Source organism: Juglans microcarpa x Juglans regia, chromosome 2S, assembly GCF_004785595.1.
Source record: "Juglans microcarpa x Juglans regia isolate MS1-56 chromosome 2S, Jm3101_v1.0, whole genome shotgun sequence".
NCBI classification, from domain to species: Eukaryota; Viridiplantae; Streptophyta; class Magnoliopsida; order Fagales; family Juglandaceae; genus Juglans; species Juglans microcarpa x Juglans regia.
In genome coordinates, this window is record NC_054597.1 from 3,633,751 (window position 1) to 3,649,738 (window position 15,988).

The window sequence follows — 15,988 nt, forward strand, 5'->3', positions numbered from 1 at the left end:
TGGGAATTTTGATCTTATTCTCAATTGTGATTGGTGTTGTTCCATTTCCGACCTGAAGTAAATAATTTGAGAAGTTTGGATCAAATCTTGCTCGCATATTTTCACTTAAACTAATCTTAGTTAAAGTGGACCACAAATATGACGATGCTAAACTGGCATTAACTTCTTCTTGTCTTGTGCCTTTACGAATCACTGGTAAGACTTGACGAAAATCTCCACCGAATACGATAATTTTTCCACCAAATGGTAATCTTGAATCAGTTATGTCTCGTAACATTTTATCCAATGCTTGCATACATTCTTTTCTAGACATAGGTGCTTCATCCCATATGATTAACTTTGCAAGACGTAACAATTTGGCAAGAGCACCTTGTTTGCTTACACAACAAGTACTATTTTTGTCAAGATCTAATAGAATTTTGAAGCGTGAATGTGCTGTTCGACCCTCAGGTAAAATAGATGCAGCACACCAGACGATGCAGTTGCAAGAGCAATTAAGTTTCTTGATCTCACTGTAGCGAGAAGTGCTTTATATAAGAATGTTTTCCCTGTTCCACCAGGACCATCAATGAAGAATGCAGCAGATTCATTTAGAAGGACTTTCTGTAAAATTGATTCATATGCATGTTGTTGTTCAGGATTAAGACTCATCGAAGCCATAAGATCTTCTTCTGGTATCAAAACTGCAAATTCATCATTTATTTCCCTAGATTCAGTTTCATTCTGATCAAAAGAAACATCATGTTCTATTAAATGGAACATGTTTATGTCTTTTCCCATCGATTCAAGTGTAGAAGAGATGCTTCGTAAGACTTTTGTCCTAATATCTGCTGATGTTGCAACACTTGTTTGGAAATCGCTTGACATATCTTGTTCAAAGTATTCCCAAAGTTCTCTAGGATTTGTTGGGTTACAATATACTAAAATTGTTGCAAATAACCGTCTTAAACTGTGTGGTATTTGGTATAAGGAAGCCTCTTGCATACAATCTTGCAAACTGGTATCTCTTTGTAACAAACCATGTAATGTAGCTGCTTCACGAAAGGTTGGTGCAGTGACATTGCCAACTGTTTTGATGTGGTCAAATGATAAAGGGCCTCTTATATGATTTAACAATATCCGTAAGTAATACCTTTCACCTTCGAATGGACTTGCTGTAACAATGCGGCCTATAACAGTTTTCTTCTTTCTTGGAGTCCATATTTTGTGTTGTTGATTCCAAACAAAAGTTTCAGGAAATTCTTTGTACAGTAGTCTTCGTGCATTTTCATTAGTTTGATTTGTTGAAAAAAATTCAGTCAACATTGATTTTGCCGTAAAATCAGATCTCAGAACATTGTTAAGGTCGTTATGTGCATGAAAAGCTACCAGATGTTGATCTTCAAGATGTAGATGTAAACTGTAAACTGATGGATACATTTCATTAAGAATAAAGCCATATATTCTCCACATGGCTTCTGGTGGAGCAATCCATCTAGCTGATTGAAATTGTTGGATTTCATCTATATCTTGGATGTTTTGTCCAGGAATCAAGTTGAAAGCAACACGATCATGACCTTTATAAATGTACTTATAAAGGTATTTGACTGCTTTGATTGTTGAGCAAATTTCTACATTCAAGTGACAATCAAATTTTGCGAGGAAATATGGATTATGTGGAACAACCCAACGGTTATCCAAATTTTTACCTCTGACTTTGACAGTTATTCCATTATCACAACGTCTGTACTGTGGGAAACAATCGATTCCAACAGTTGTGTTAGATGTAAAGCCTTTTGGAAAGTGGTTTTTACAACTGCCATTTGTTTTCATACACACATTGCTCGGATTTAGTACTCCACAGGGACCATGCATCATATGTCTTATTACTGCCTTGTGCAAATGTAAATTTCTTTCTTTGTCAGGTATTTCTGCTGATACAATTTCATCAAAAGATTCTGGAGCATAGATTTTCCAATCTCTTTGTAGTATGATCAAGAAATGTGCATGTGGTAGTCCTCTTTTCTGATGTTCAATGACATATACATATGCTGAAACTTTCCCAAATATCTCCCGTTTGAATAATTCATCCTTCAATTCTTCTAATTTTGCTCTAAAGATACGTGCAATCAAATCAGGACGATTTTGTGCTTCTTCTCGTGGACCCAACTCATCTAAGATTTCTTTCCAACTTGGGTTACATGTCATGGTTAGAAAGATGTCCGGTTTTCCAAAGCGTTGGACTAAAGCCATTGCTTCCATATATCTTTTGCGCATATCTCTTGGACCTCCAATAAAAGAAGAAGGCAGAATGATACGTTTACCAACTTTAGAAGCATTGCTTTCTCCAATTGATATACTGTCAACTATTCCTTGATACACTTCAGATCGAATCTCTTGTTGCTTATTACGAAAATAATCCAATCTTGATGTCTCAATTTTTACGTACATATCAACAACAAACTACTGCAGTAAACGTCCCGAGAGCAACAAAATAGATTTTATATTTTTCCTAATTTGAAGTTTGTAGCAATAGTACTCGCGGCATGAAACGACCTGTTGTTTTCTATTCTTTTTCAGCACTGTAAGATGATAAATTTAACAAATTAGAAATATAATATTGTTATATTAGAATAATTAAAAGTTAAAAGAAAATTAATTATTTTAACCTTCTTGTTCCTTTATAAGCAGTTGTTCCGCTGATACTGATTGTTGAGCGTCAATTGTTGCTCTTGTTACTCGTTGTGGTAGTCTTTCCCCTTTCTTTACTCTTAATATTCCTTGGTGCCAACCAGTATCACCAAAAGGAAATAACAATGGATATTGCAGTGGATCATAACAGCCAAAATAGTATTGGACTATATGACTTCCACCTGCATGATTGAATACCACAATATTTCGTCCTTTTAAATGTTCTGAATCATCATCTTCAATCCAAATGACTGCTACTTGGGAAACTAACGGTGTGTTAAAAACACGCTGATCCAAACCCGCATCTGATCGAATATGGATTTTGTGATTTTCTAAATTGGGCAAATCCCCAAGACTTCGAAAGAATGTTGAGTATGGATTAACATGAAGAATATCCATTAGTTGAGCAACAGTTGATGAATCCAATCTTTTGATGTCATAAACACGATTGTCCAATTCATGTTCGGTATCATAAAAATATAGTTGTAGATATGAAGGATGTCCATCCAAAGGAACCAAGTCATTAATGTAATGATAAATTTGACCTTGAGCTCGAAATGTATAAATACCTCTGTTTCTTCTACACAAATCTTTATCAAATTTAACTCCAAATGATGTAAAAGCAAATTTGTTGTTGTATGTGCGAACATACGTAAGAAAGTTGACAGATTCAACTGTATTAGAAGTAAACAAATGGTAAAGTTGGTCTGGAACATCATTTGTAGTTAAAGAGATTGTTCCATCGGCACAACAAAAACCCTTCGTTTCATGTTGAAATCTCTTTGCTTCACAAAATCTACAGAATGGAACTGATGATAAGAAAGTTGCCTCAAATGGCACTGTTTGTAATATTTTCCTATGACCAGCTGATTGTTGATGCTGATTTCCTATGGAGGAAAAATGAACCATAGAATTGAGGTAAATTCTTAAAGTTGCTATAATTTCTAATAAAGGTATCGTTGAATGAAACTGTATATAAGGGAGGAAAAAAAGGAGAAGAAGTACGACTTAATTTTATATATCTTTCTTACCCTGAGAATTTGTTAACAACCTTGTGTCAAAGTTGGGTTGGCATTGAGGAAGGGAATGTGCCTATTCAATAAAGAATTAAGTATGTTGAATAAAAAAGAATAAAATGATTGATGGGAAAGTACGGTTAGAATAAAGGAAATACAATAAACCTGTTCGATTTGGAGAGAACCAGATGTATGTACATTTTCTGTACATGTATTTGTTGCCCCAAGTGTTAAAGATATTGTGGTATCGTCCAAAGAAAGAGGTTCTGTTGACATAATTTCAACTGTGTTTATTTCCTGATAGGGAGCTCCGGAACTACCAACGGAAGATATATCACTGGTTCCAGCATCAGCACGAAAAGTGCGTTGTCTTTTTGTACAATATGGCCTGACGTCTTCATTATTGTGTATGAATTCTATATGATCTCCCAACACATTTGTTTCATTATGAACGATTCGTTGGGAGAAAAATTGTTCTTCATGTTGAGTAGTATCATTCGTAGAGTTCCTTTGTTGAAGATATCTTTCTTTCTTTTTTTGTCGTACATGTTCTTTTTCTTCTAAAGAAAGAGTCTCATGTAAATTGTGTATCTTAGGATGTTTTGCAGCACCTTGGGAATTATTTTAAACAAAGATTAAAGTAAGAATAATATGAAATAAATAATTGATTATATGATGTTAAATTTGTATTGATTTATTAATATAAACTTACCACTTTTCATTTATACATGGAATGAAAGAACTCTTGTCGATAACTGGATAAAAGAAAAACTTATAATAATGCAAAATCAAAAACTTTTTCAATTTAAGTATATATTTGAACAAAATTAAATCATCTATTGAAAGAGATATATTTGTAGCATCGTTGGTTACCTTGGTAGTCTCAGAAAAAGACTAAAAAAATCCAATCAATTCAGCAAATTCAACGAAGCTGCAAAAAATGGAGAATGAAAATTAGAAATGAATAACCAATAGGTATAGAAATTATATGACTGTTATAGCATGAATTGCAGATGAAGAAAGTAGAAATTAAAAACTCACAATTAAATCAATTATTTAAACGAATAAAAAGAAACAACAAATTTTGAAATCCATAAAAATGTTATATTTTGTTTGCAAGTTTTTATATATATTTCTTTTATTATTTGTATTTTTTGTCTGATTTGGGGAAGCCAACTTTTTCCCTTCCTCTTATAAATAAATCTTGTTTTTAAAAATTTCAACATGTTAATAATTGAATATGTATAATTATATGGGTAAAATTCTAAGTATTGATTTGAGTATTTACATATAGAATTGTTTGTTGGTAAAATTTTATGAGCAAGTTTATAGCAATTCTGTAAATTTTTTTTTTTTTGATAAATACGCATATATAACTAATAAGATATAACATTTAATTATGTTAAAACGTTAGTTTATAAGTTTATAATTTTAAGAAATCGATATGATTTGATGATAAAAATAAACTTAAAGAGCAAAAGAATGTCAAATTTTATAAAATTAAATTATATAATTATATTGATTGATTCAATTAATTTATTGTATATTGTGTAATAAGAATAAATTCTAAGGTTTTTAAATGAAATATATATAGCAAAAGGAAAAAAAATTGCTTAGTAGTAAGATAATAGTAAAAGAGGTATAATTATAGAATTATAATTTAAAAATATTTTAATTTGATAATATTTTTTATTTAATTGTTATATCTCATTTCTTAAAATCCAATAAGTATTTAATCTAAAATTACATCTCTATTATTCACAAAATTTTTATTTCATTTTATTTTTCAAGCATCTTTTAGAATATAAGTTTATGCAGAATATTATTTTTAATGAGTATGTACTTTATTTTATTAAATTCTTTAATTGAAATTTCAATTTTTAAAATTTACAATATTTCAATAATTGATTATATATAATTATATAAGTAAGACTGTAAATATTGATGTAATTTTTCTAATGGCAAATGTATTTTGTTTATTTTGGAATTATAAAAGAAATAAACTTATAGTTTAAAGTCAATTAAGACAGGTAGAACTAATTGTTTATTTTGGAATTATAATAGATTCTCTTTTATATAGAAGTTGCTATATTTGCAAAATACTCTAGATAATCTAGAGTGGAAGATTTCAGAAAAAATCTTCTTAAAATGTAGTACTATTTTTAAATTAATTCGAAATATTTAATCTATTTAATCTATATTTACAATAGAAATAAATTTTATTATTTACAAACTTTATTATCAATATTCATAAAATTTTTATTTTGTTTGAGTTTTGAAGCATTTTTTAAAATACAAGTTTATGCATAATATTATTTTCATTGAATATGTACTCTATTTTGTCAAATTCTTTAATTGAATTTTGAATTTTTAAAGATTTCAACATTTTAATAATTAATTATGTATAATTATATGGCTAAAATTCTAAGTATTGATGTAAGTATTTACATATAGAACTAAATTTGTTGGTAAAATTTTATGAATAATTTTATAGCAATTTTGTTAAAATTTTTTTTTTGATACATATGCATATATAACTAATAAGATATAACATGTAATTATGTCGGAACGTTAATTTATAAGTTTATAACTTCAAGAAATTGATATTACTTGGTGATAAAAATAAACTCAAAGAGCAAAAAAATGTTAAATTTTATAAAATTAAATTTATTTTTAATTAAATTATATAATTATATTGATTGATTCAATTAATTTTATTGTATATTATGTAATAAGAATAAATTCTGAAGTTTTTAATTGAAATATAAATACCAAAACGAAAAAAAAATTGCTTAATAGTAAGATAATACTAAAAGAGGTATAATTATAGAATTATAATTTAAAAATATTTTAATTTGATAATATTTTTTATTTAACTGTTATATCTCATTTTTTAAAATTCAATAAGTGTTTAATCCAAAATTACATCTCTATTATTCACAAAATTTCTTATTAATATTCACAAAATTTTTATTTCATTTTATTTTTCAATAATTTTTTAGAGTATAATTTTATGCAGAATATTATTTTTAATGAGTACGTATTCTATTTTATTAAATTCTTTTTTAAAATTTTCAATATTTTAATAATTGATTACATGTAATTATATAAGGAAGACTGTAAATATTGATGTAAGTTATTCAATAAATAACATTAAATAAATGACTTAAAAGATTTTAAAATCAGAGAAAAAAATAGATTATTCCAGTTATTAATTTACAATATGAAACTAAAAAGTTAAAGGATTCATACTTTTGACACTTTTATAAATAGCTAGTTGTTGGGATATCTTGTTTCCACTTTCAACTTCACAGAGTTCAACCTATATAAAAAATTCAACAATATAATATTCTAGTAAGGACAAAAGCAAAGTTGTAAAGAAAAAAAAAAAAGAATTTACTGTTATTTAATGTTTTCAGATGAAAACTTGTAAAATATTAAAACATATAAAATCGATTTTAACTCATTTTGCAGGAAGAAATTTTTCTTCCCAAATTTTCTCTCTCCTAGGCGATTATCCGCGCGGCTTCTTCTCCTCCAGCGCAGCTCGGCGCTGCCGAGCCCCGGCCATGATCACCGCCACCACCGGCGTGTTCCCCTCACGCCGACGAGCATCCCTGCCACCACCAATGTTTCCCACGCGCAGCCATGGTTCTCCTCCGTGGAAAGAGAACCGAAATGGGTTTCTCCCATTTGTGTGAGATAGCGCCGCCGTACGCGGCCACCGACGCTGACGACCACCATCGAGGAGTCCCCCTCAAGGCGGCGACCAACCCAGCCACCGTCGAAGTCCCCCACGCGCAACCGTCGATGTCCCACACGGACACCGAACCAAAATGGGTTTCACCCATTTATGTGAGCTACAGCCGCCGTACACGGCCACGGAAGCTGACGACCACCATCGAGGAGTCCCCCTCAAGGCGGCGACCAACCCAGCCACCGTCGAAGTCCCCCACACGCAGCCCTCGATCTCCCCCACGGACACCGAACCAAAATGGGTTTCACCCATTTGTGTCATGTTACGCCGCCGTACGTGGCCACCGAACCTCACGACCACCACCGAGGAGTCTCCCTCAAGGCGGCGACCATCCCAGCCACCATCGAAGTCCCCCACGCGCAGCCCTCTCTCTCCCCCACGGAAACCGAACCGAAATGGGTTTCACCCATTTGTTCACCGATTCTGCGGCCGTAGGCAGCCACCCAAGCCACCGCACCTCCACCAGTTGACACCGACGACAACCTCTAGCAGAGCCACCCACCACGAGGTTCCGTTTGCCTCTCCATCGCACACTGTGAATCTGAGATTCACAGTGTGCGATGGAGAAGTTAGAAAGAAAAAAAACATGCGAGAAACACAGGAAAAAAAAAAGAAACAAGATGCAGAAGTTAGAGGTGAAATCAGAAGAGAATTGCGTACCAACGGTGAGAAGAAATCTCACGGAAATTTTTTTTTCTTCCTCGAGTTGAGTTTGAGAATTGTTCTGTAAATTGTGTAGTTGAGTTTGAGAATTGTTATGTAAATCTGAATTTGAAGTGTGTAGATTAGATATTTTATCATTTGAGATATTTTGATTGTTCAGATCATGCTAACTGAACGAAGAAGGGAACAAAATTTTCGAATGCAACGAGAAAGAACAGAGAAAGAACAACGAGAAACTGGATGAAACACTGTTCACTACTGTAGATCTTATACATGCTTTTAAGTATTAGGAAGATATATATTACTAGGTCAAAGCAGCATGTTTCCCTAGTTGGATCAAACAGGATTTAAAAAAAAAAAAAATATCAATTTTTTACAAAAAAACATTAATTGATGAATAATTTAATACACAATAATTTATAGTCACTATCCCACTGAAAAATAAATAATGAGACCCTTAAAAGTCAAAATCTTCTTATCATTCTCAAAATTCTCATTTTTATTTTTCATTTCAAGGGTAAAAGCAACCTTCATTGTTATCTAGCTTTTAAAATCACTATTTGCCGTTTCAACAAATCTTCTTTGATATCCTTCAAAATTCTCAAAAGTTAGTCTTCCCCTTTTTTTTCTTTTCTTTTTAATTATTATTTTTTTATTTATTGGAAAAAATAACCTCAATCCACAAATTTTCTAGCAATCACAAGTAGATTTTTTACTCTTTGATTTTATTATTTTAGAAAGTTTTCGGTACAATCCATGGGTCTTAGGAGAGGGAGAGAAACACAGACTGACATCAAAACAAACTAGCCAAGAACTCCTCTATCCAATAAAATTCACATCTCTACAACTACATGTTATTTTGTTCCTCATATGTTCAAAAGAATATCTATTTCTAATAAAAAGATAAAAGGAAAATAAAATAGAAACACAATCAAAGAGCAAAGAATGAACAAAAACAAAAGCATCTAATGCAAACCAAGCTCCCATTCTACATATGTACCATTGCAACACTTCATGTGCAAGTCCTTTTTGTCTACAAAAAAATGGAAGTTCCATGAGTGATGCAAACAAATTTAGAGCAAGTTGTAACAATGATATATATGCCCTGCTTCCATACCTTAAATTTGGAAGTCTATCCTACACAATTGAAATTGTTTGAAGAACAAACAGGTTATCAGTATGCTCATCTCTTACTTTCCTTGTTTAAAAGTGTAAACAAAGAGCCAAGGACTATGTAAAATGGCAGGAGAGGAATACAGTCAGGAGAAAAGAAAGTTCTAGATGAAAACATGAAAAAAATATTTTTTTATGAAAATAAGGTTTCTGAACTCGTGCAACACCGTGACTACCACCAAGGGCACTACTACACAGTAATAATAAAAAGTGTCCGCTGAAACAATACATATGGTAAGAAGTTCAAAGTGAGAAAGCAATGCACCAAAAAATAGAATACAAGCACTGATAGGGGCCTCACTTGCAAAACTTGCCACTCAACCGCCGGTCCATAATTACATCCTTTACTACTCCTATGCTCAAATTTTAAAGCTACCTAAAAATTTAGAATGGTCATTCAGATGGTTTAAAACAAAAATTATTATCCAACATAATTACTAAGTGAGCACATACATCATATAACAACTATGTGATACCTCAATAGCTCCAAGGCTAGTTCTTTCATTTGAACTGGTAGCACCAACACGTCATTCGACATACACTTGTCAATATCCTCCTTTACCCAGTTTTCTGTCTATTTTGTACATCGGGAAACCACCAACTTGGATCTTGTAGAGAAACCATATAACAAAATGAGTATCCTGAATGCATAATAATATTGTATCTAAGTCATAACTGAAGGTATTGAACCGTGTTGCCTATGAATATGGGAGGCAAACGTGCCTAGTCATCATACACAAATTTCTCAAGCACGGATAAAATTAATATAAGATGTCATAAGATATTTTTTTTTATATATTTTTAATTAATGTTTAGATGATTAAAATTCACTATTTCGAATGGTTTGAGTTCTTATATTATACACATATAATTAAATTTATTTATTTTTATCTAATTTTTGTCAAGTATATGGAAAAAGAAAGCTTCTACTAGCTCCATCACCAACATTGCTAAAAGATGAAAGTTTTTATGTTAAAAACCCATTCATCTGTCTCCCTTTAAAAGTTCAAAGTGTAAATGAATTCATACACGATCATTCCATTAATGCAACAACACAGTTTGACCAAAATCACAACTTAGGACCACTCCTTAATAGGAAATTTATAGTTCATTGACTTTAAACTTTTGTCTGACTACAACAAATGAAATGAACAAACAGAATATACAGAGGGTTATAACAAAATAGTTGTGCATATCCCATGGCACCAAAAAGATTAAAAGAACCATAATAGTACTACAAGCATGTAGCATTGACTTCTTTTAAGTGCATAGAGCACACAAGCTTTTTTTTTTTTTTTTCTTAAGAAGTAACATATAACATAGAAGTATTAAGAATGACAAAAATAACAACAAACAATCCCCAATTTTTAATAGAAATTCTTCTAAGAGATAAAATCCAATCCTTGAGTCATGCCTAGCTAGTGTAGGTGACCTTAAGTAAGCTGCAAGGAGTAAAAATAAGTTTAGATAATTTAACAGAAATTTAAAGCAGCAAACAGTCGCAAAAGAACTACAAATAATACTTTTCCAACTTCAAAAAATAAATTGATGGTAGAAGTGAAGGCTAAAAACAGAGTCAACAAGCGCTTAATAAGATAAATAGTTTATCTCAATTTCAAAGAATATTCTAGACACTAAAAAGGTCTTACTGGAAAATTAAAAATAATTGAAATGTCGTTATACCTTACACAGGAACTTCAGCATAACGGTACTTCACAAATCCAAAGCCTCGTGGCTCCTTATACATAACCAAAAAAAAAATATTCAACCTCATCAAATTAACCATATCAAGAACTTGGGCCACAAAATCCTTCACCAATTGTACATTTTATAAATAATCTAAATTAAAAAATTAATTTTTTTTAAAAGAATATCTATAAAAAGTCCACCATGCATTGGTGATGACTGGCTTGTGGTGTGTGTGTGTGTATGTATATATATATATATATATATATATATATATATATAAGCATGAAATATAAGCATGAAGACCAAAATCTCTACACAACATTAAAAAGTTCAAAGAGATCAACTCGGGTTTTAGAATTAAAATACACAGTGGAATTACCCTACAGACTCTGTGCACATAAAGTTTTTTCTTTAAATAAAAAAAAGAAGAAGGGAGAGAAAATCACTAACCCTAACAATGATTTTATATTGAAGGGGGTGAGAAAGCTTGTACCCGGTGAATAAAATGCTCGGGTCCCTGTGCAATTGCCTGATAAAGACAAAAAAAGCACGAAAAGTAGGAGTTTTGTATAAAGATACTTTTTGGTGTCTTCAGGGACGACGAAATATTCGTAGTGGTCGAGAGCGTTCACATCTTCTTCTTCTTTATGTGAATCTAAAAGTAAAAATCTCAAAGCTACAAAAAACCACGACATGCAAAGAAAGAAAAAGAAACCTATAGAAATCTTGAGAGCAAAAACCCATCTACATTCCTCAAACCAGCTGCTTCAATGACATGAAAAAAAGAAACCAACAATGCAGAAAACAAACCTGAGGAGAGAACACACAAAGACAATGACGAAGAGAAGATCATATCTTTGATCATCTACCACTACATCCAAAGAAAAAAAAAACCCATCTATGTACATAAATCTCTACAATCCTCAAACCAACTTCAATGGTATGTGAAAAAAAAACCAATGCTGCAGAAAATAAACCTGAAGAGAGAAGATGTAGAGATGAAGACGAAGATAAGGAGTTTGGTTTCAGAGAGAAGACAAAAGAGAATATGTAGAAAATGAAAGAGATCACATAAAAAAAGAAAAAGAAAAGGCAAACCTTGACTACTTATCCCTTCACCCGACCCCACATCTAACTTGTTTACATCAAAAAACAAATAAACATTCACTTAAGTGGATGCAAAAGAACCCAACGCAAGGGTAAAAATAACACAATACACAAAACACGGACTACTAACACAAGTAAAACTACTGACACAAGTAAAACCATTCCTTTCGTCACTACCAAAATTGACGCACCGACCGAATGCGACTGATGTGCAGACATAAACTGGCAAAACAAAAAAAAAAATGAAAAAAACTCAAAAGACAATTATATTCCTAAAATACATGGAAACACACTACACACACATATATAGTAAAAGGACAAAAACGACATAAAAAAAATGGATGAACAAAATTTACTGCTTATCACTATTGATAAGCGATAGACGCTTTTTATCATAGAATAGATACGTGGCTGGTGTTGCTCCTTAAACCTAACTTCAAGATCAGTACTATTTCGGCCAGTTAGAATTTATCACTGAAAATCATGTAAAGGCAAGAAAAATAAAAATTGGTGTAGGATGAAGTAAAGCGTTTATTAGTTTTGTTCAATATGTTTAATATAATCCAACTAAATTAGTTGAGTTGATAATATCCTCTCTCTCTCTCACACACACACACATCTGACCTCTTAAAAACTAAAATATTTGTATAATGATAAAATGAGAAATGTTATTCATCATTCCTACTCCACCCACCAACATATGATTTATCATTTTTTTATTCTAATTAAACACACACATATGGTGGCCTTCTAAAACAAATTGTTCGTTTCCATCATGGAGTCTGGAATAATGCACAGCTTAATTATAATACTATTAAGAAAGAAATTTTATTCATAATACTATGTATTTCTAAATTTCAAAGTGATTTTTTAAATAAAAAATTCTTATTATGTATTTATTGTAAATGTGTTAAAATATGTTTTAGAAAAAAAATGTTGAAAACATTGCTTCTATCCATATTTTTGCCATATGGCTAGCTATTTAAGTGTATTTGATTTTGATATTGAATATATTAAAGGATTTTAAATTTCTATTTCTGATTTTCTTACTCGTGAATTTTTGCAACAACCATGAGCAAGAAAAAAGACAATGAGAAGAATATTTTCACTCCTTCCCCTAATTATTGACATTAAGCTTATTAAAAATGAAGCTGCTACTCCATATGAAATTGCTAATAGGTTTACTACTCTTAGTAGTATTCCTACTATTAAATTTGCTTCATTTTCATTTGTTCTTAGTATGTCTTATGATCCTTATGTTAAACCCATTACCTCCATCCGATATTACATTACTTCAAAAATTGATTCTATTAAAAAAAAATATGCCCAGAGTCTGTTTTACGTTGAACCAAATAGGTCTATGTATACAGATCCTTTTAAAATTGTTTCCGGTTATTTTCCTTTTGATTTTTTTTTAATTCCCGAAAATCTTGTAAAAAACCTTTGATACTAAGTTTAGGAGAAATACTAAACTTATTAAGATAGATATCAAAGTTTTTTGTTATACAATATTGAACTATTTTACAAGATTTTATTGAATACGTTAGATTTATTTTACAATAAAAATAAATTTATAATATAATCTATAACATCAAACTATAAATTTATTTTTATAGAATCTTTAAAAAAATATATTTTGACATATAATATCCAAAGAGCATAACAGTAATTATGACTACTTAAAAAAAAAAAAAGTGATGGTTACTAACCGTAGGAGAAGCCTGGGGTGGGGCCGAAATAAGAAAATAACGAGCCAATTAATTGAGTTTGGAAACTATCAATCAAGCTAGCTGTCATTAAATTTTTATATTATACATACATATATATTACACTAGTAAGGACGCTAGGTGCAAGGCACTTAGCCTTGCAAAAGTATACAATAGTAATAATTTATTAATTAAATAAAATTTTTTTAAAAATAGATTCTGAATAACACATAATTAAAAACATCATTATTTATATAAATGAGTCAATATATAAAATCACTATTCAATTGACAAGTTCTTGAGAGTTGCATATTTAAAATTATCATGTTTATAAACATAATTTTTTACATAAATATTATCAAGTTTATAAACATAATAATAATAATAATAATAATAATAACGCATGTTGAAGAATTAAGTTACAATCAAATATAATTGTCCAATATATGCATGACAGTATGCGTATAATGTCATACGGTATGTACTAAGTAAAAGTTGACAGTCCAAATTTGTTTGTTCAATAAAAGAGTTAGATAGAAATAAGATTAGTGAGTCGTGTAATATAGGTCAGATTAATAAACTGATCGATGCTGCAAATGGTGATCTATAGGGTATGGTAAAAAGGATATAAACGTAAATAAGATAGAGATCAAGTAATAATGCAATATGAAATAAATAATTTGGTTTCACTCACCAACTACGTGCATGCTATCTAGCTAGTTGCATGATTTTATCATCACCACATGATATACATAATTATATACTAACTAGCTAGCTTTTTCTAATTTAATTTGGACTATTCTCCATAAATATATACATGATAACATAGCTAGCGCTATTCTTAACAAGACATACTATTCACTGGCTGCAATTTAAAAAAAAAAAAAAAAGTGGCTCTACAGCCACTGCTGCTTTGTTGAGGGCTCCCGCTAGTGTATTTCATGTGTTTTTTAATGTTTTTTGCTTTTTCACTGCCTGCAATTTTCAAAAAAAAAAAAAAAAAATAGTGGCTCTATAGCTACCGCTGCTTTGTTGAGGGCTCCCGCTAGTGTATTGTATGCGTTTTTTTTTTTTTTTTTTTTTTGCTTTTTTTCACATGCATTTTTTTAACATTTTTCAATTTTTTTTTAAATAGACAACATTATTAAAACATATTTCTTTAATTACCAAATAAAAATAAATATAAAAAAAGTTCCAGAGGGAGGTAGCAGGAAGACTATTTTTTTAAAAATAATTGTGCTTGCCTAATATATATATACGTATGAGCTTATGTGACTATGTCATACTTCACGCACGCGGACCCATCCAAAAAGGTCAGGGTCACTTTTTGTCAATATACTAAAAGAGTTCAAAACCTTTAGAAGATGAGAAAATATATTTGCAATTATAAATTGTGCAATTGTCGCGTAATCGTTTTGAAAAAATAAATAAAACATAGGACCCACGTGAAAAAATTAATTTTTTAATAGTAGACTCCGCTCTTTTTCAAAGAGATTACGCGACGTTTACACACTTTACAGTTGTATATAGAATTACTCTTGAAAGATACTACACGGCAAAGGATTTTTAATGGCAATTTTTGTAATTATAGTAAATTATTTATGTACTTTTTTGTAAAACTGAAGACATAAAAGGACACAATTGTAATAATAGTCAGTTACATCAGGGTATATGCAGAATAAAAAGTGTCTAAAGAAAATACTATGAACACACTATTCATTACTGTTCATATGAGGATAGGTGGAATAAAAAGTGACCAAAGAAAATACTATTAATTACTGTTCATATAAGGATAGGCGCTTTTAAGATTAAGGAGATATATATATATATATATATATGTTATATGAATAAGCTAGCTGTCATTAAAAGATCATTGTGTGTATATATGTGTGTGTGTGTGGAGACCTTATATATGTTTAGGATAATTAAAACGTGATTAATATACAATGATCTTTGCAAAATGTTGTTTTATGAAAGGGATTTCCCTAGAGGCAAAGTTGGTAAATAGATCACTTATATCTTTTTCTTTTAATTTGGATCGATCCACTGTAATTAATTATTTTCTTTTTAATTGGGTGGTTCAAGTTAAAAAGAGATAAATAGATATTCATATGGTGTTCATACTATCCGAAATCTTATTCGGATGACAACAAATATTATAAAACAAGCATATCGATCAGGTCTATATATGAATTGAACAATTCCAT

General features: G+C 30.7%; 1 protein-coding gene across 1 annotated transcript; it reads right to left on the minus strand.

The window, feature by feature from the left end:
• Window positions 1–408: 408 nt before the first annotated feature.
• On the minus strand, window positions 409–1,854 carry LOC121252139. The gene has a single exon (XM_041151621.1). The coding sequence runs from the start codon at window positions 1,852–1,854 to the stop codon at window positions 409–411; it is 1,446 nt and encodes a 481-aa protein (XP_041007555.1).
• Between the last annotated feature and the right edge of the window lie 14,134 nt (window positions 1,855–15,988).

Coding starts and splice junctions, on each gene's coding strand:
- LOC121252139 (XM_041151621.1), bottom strand. CDS start 1,854: ATGCATGGTCCCTGTGGAGTACTAAATCCGAGCAATGTGTGTATGAAA.